The sequence below is a fragment of the Salvelinus fontinalis genome, chromosome 40 (genome assembly GCF_029448725.1).
Source record: "Salvelinus fontinalis isolate EN_2023a chromosome 40, ASM2944872v1, whole genome shotgun sequence".
Taxonomy (NCBI): domain Eukaryota; kingdom Metazoa; phylum Chordata; class Actinopteri; order Salmoniformes; family Salmonidae; genus Salvelinus; species Salvelinus fontinalis.
This window is the reverse complement of record NC_074704.1, coordinates 10942180-10944679: the sequence shown is the minus strand read 5'-3', so window position 1 is coordinate 10944679 and position 2500 is coordinate 10942180. Positions and strand designations below refer to the sequence as shown.

At 44.2% G+C, this 2500-nt stretch overlaps 1 protein-coding gene across 1 annotated transcript in view; it reads left to right on the top strand.

Moving 5' to 3' along the window:
• The window catches only part of LOC129839266 (TRIO and F-actin-binding protein-like), a 13291-nt gene extending 10797 nt beyond the window's left edge, over positions 1-2494 (top strand). The window contains exons 11-16 of the mRNA XM_055906576.1: positions 1-136; positions 340-451; positions 639-795; positions 1025-1138; positions 1874-1960; positions 2215-2494. The exon at positions 1-136 is cut by the window's left edge and continues 105 nt beyond it. Coding sequence (XP_055762551.1) covers positions 1-136; positions 340-451; positions 639-795; positions 1025-1138; positions 1874-1960; positions 2215-2361 — 753 coding nt within the window. The 3' untranslated portion in view covers positions 2362-2494. The remainder of the gene's footprint in view (positions 137-339; positions 452-638; positions 796-1024; positions 1139-1873; positions 1961-2214) is intronic.
• Positions 2495-2500: the final 6 nt, after the last annotated feature.

Here is a 2500-nt window from a genome sequence, read left to right as displayed (position 1 = left end):
CAGCGTCTGGAGGCCATGGAGGCGGCCCACCGCAGGGCCCTGATGGAGCTCCAGGAGAGCCAAGCCAGGGAGGTCCAAGAGCTGCAGAGACAGAGAGAGAGAATGCTGCAGGATGAGAGCCAGGCCACGGCACAAGGTGGGAAGGAGAGACCTGTTGGCAGTACTGTGTAATATCATGTAAAGTGTTATGTGAATAATTACACTTTTTCTAGGGATGATGTCACAAAGCAACTTTTGTTGTGGAACAGATTGCCTACCCTCCTGTGTCCTGTCCTTCCCCTCTTCACTTCAATGTTTTCTCTTTTCCTTGTCATGTTATGCCACTTCTGTGCTCTATAGCAGTTGAGGCCCTGAAGGAGGCTCACAGGGAGGAGCTGGAGAGGGAGGTGGAGAAAGCCAGAAGGATGACTGAAGGGGGTGGCCATATGGATACTACATACAGAGGACAGACGTGAGATCCATTCTCTTTAGCCAGACATCAAAGTGAAAGGCACCAAAAGAATGTGGAAGAGAAAGTTTTCTCTAATGGGATAGCTATCCACCCTCTGCTTGTGTATCAGTGTGGTTGTGCATTCATGCATCTGTGCGGGCATGCCCACATGCATGTGTGTTAAACATGTGTTCTTGGTTCTCTACAGGCCCCAGGCTGATGCCCTCCACAGTGAGTTGGACGTTCTGTCAGAGAGATATTCCCAGAAGTGCCTGGAGCTGAACCGGGCCGAGCAGAGAGGAGTTAGAGAAACAGAGCTGAGCTGGAAGGACAGAGAGATGGAACAGCTCCGCAGAGAGAACCAGGTCAGAGAGCAGAGAGAAGGAGAAAGAGAGGGAGAGAGAGCAGAGAGAAAGAGCAGAAAGAAAGATTGCAGAGAGAGAAAGAGTGAGAGCGAGCAGTCTGTCATGAGACTAATTAACAACAAATTAATTATCTAATGAATTTTCTAATTATCAATTTAAGCAATATACCATACTGTCATACAGTGCAATAGTAATAAGTATTTTTATTTCTTCTTCATGTTTGTCTCAGGAACTGCAGGCTCGTCTGACTGAGGAGATCAGCCGCATGCGCCACTTCATCACAGGTCAGAGGTCAGGAAATGTCTCCCCTGGCAACTGTGAGCGCAGTCCCTCGGAATTGGAAGTAAGAATAAAGTTTGACATTCTGATTAGTTGTATTGGAAGCAGAACCGGATTCAAGTACATGTTGTATTTGATCATTTGTTATTTAAATGCCTTCTTCTGTGTATGACTATTTTCAAATTCACAGCCTAAAACAAGTATTTCTATGAGTATTTGAATGGTTATTTGTAAAAAACAAATAATCGACCAAATTGTTTTTGAAAGTATTTTCAAATACATATTTCAAATACCTGGGTTAAATGCATTATGCATTGGAGTGTATTTGAGTATTTCCAAACACATTCAACATTCAACTGCTTGTTTTTTCAAATAAAGATGATCTGAATACTTGTTTTGAAGTGTATTGAAAAGTAATGGAAATTCCTGAATTAGTATTTGAAACTAGGTCTGATTGGAAGCAAGGCTTACATCGGAGTTGCTCTATTGATTGGTGTGTAGATTTGTGTCGGCCATTGGTGATTGGTCATGTTGTAATGTTGTCCTCCAGATGCTGCCATCTATTGGCTGGACCAGATTCATTCAAAATCCTGAAAAACCTGCCTCAATGACATGCTGCTGGGGTCCTAAAAATAACCATGTAGAACAACTAGTACTGGTCATCAGTGACATCAGTGAACTATTCAATCATTGACACGATACTGGTGAAAGAATTGTGGAATAATCTTCATATTGATGAGTATTGCATCACTAAAAATGACCAAAAATACTAAACCGATGTATCTGTATTGCCCTCCAGATGCTGCTACGAGCAAAGGAGATTGAGGCCGAGTACCTACAAAAAGAGATTGGCCGTCTAAGGAATGAAGTGCAGTCTCTAACTAAGGTACTACTGGTATATTCTGTATCCACATGATCAACCCTTACAAAATCTTGATAGCACACCATAAACACAAATACTAATCTTTAGTCAAATGTCCCTCATCATCTTGTCCTAAGGTACTTGCATATGTCGTTTCTACTGTTCCACTCCAGACCAACCATTCAACCACCATACGTGTTTACATACACACAACAGAATATGGATAAGAAATGTCACTCTACTGGTCTCCTCTGTGTTGGTCTATGACCCCCCTCTAGGAGAAGCAGAGTTTGTGTGACCGCTTCAAGGAGGGGTATGTGGAGCTGATTGGGATGAAGGGTCGCAGTGAGCTGGAGATCAGGGAACTCAGGGAGCACCTCAGACTGGCTAATGCAGTGCTGCATGAGGGGAGAAGAGACACCTGAGACTAGCCAACGCAGCACTGCAGGAAGGGGGGAGACACCTCAGACTGGCTAATGCAGCGCTGCAGGAGGGGAGACAAGACACCTGAGACTGGCCAACGCAGCGCTGCAGGAAGAGATAGAGTTGGTGGATGGATAGTTG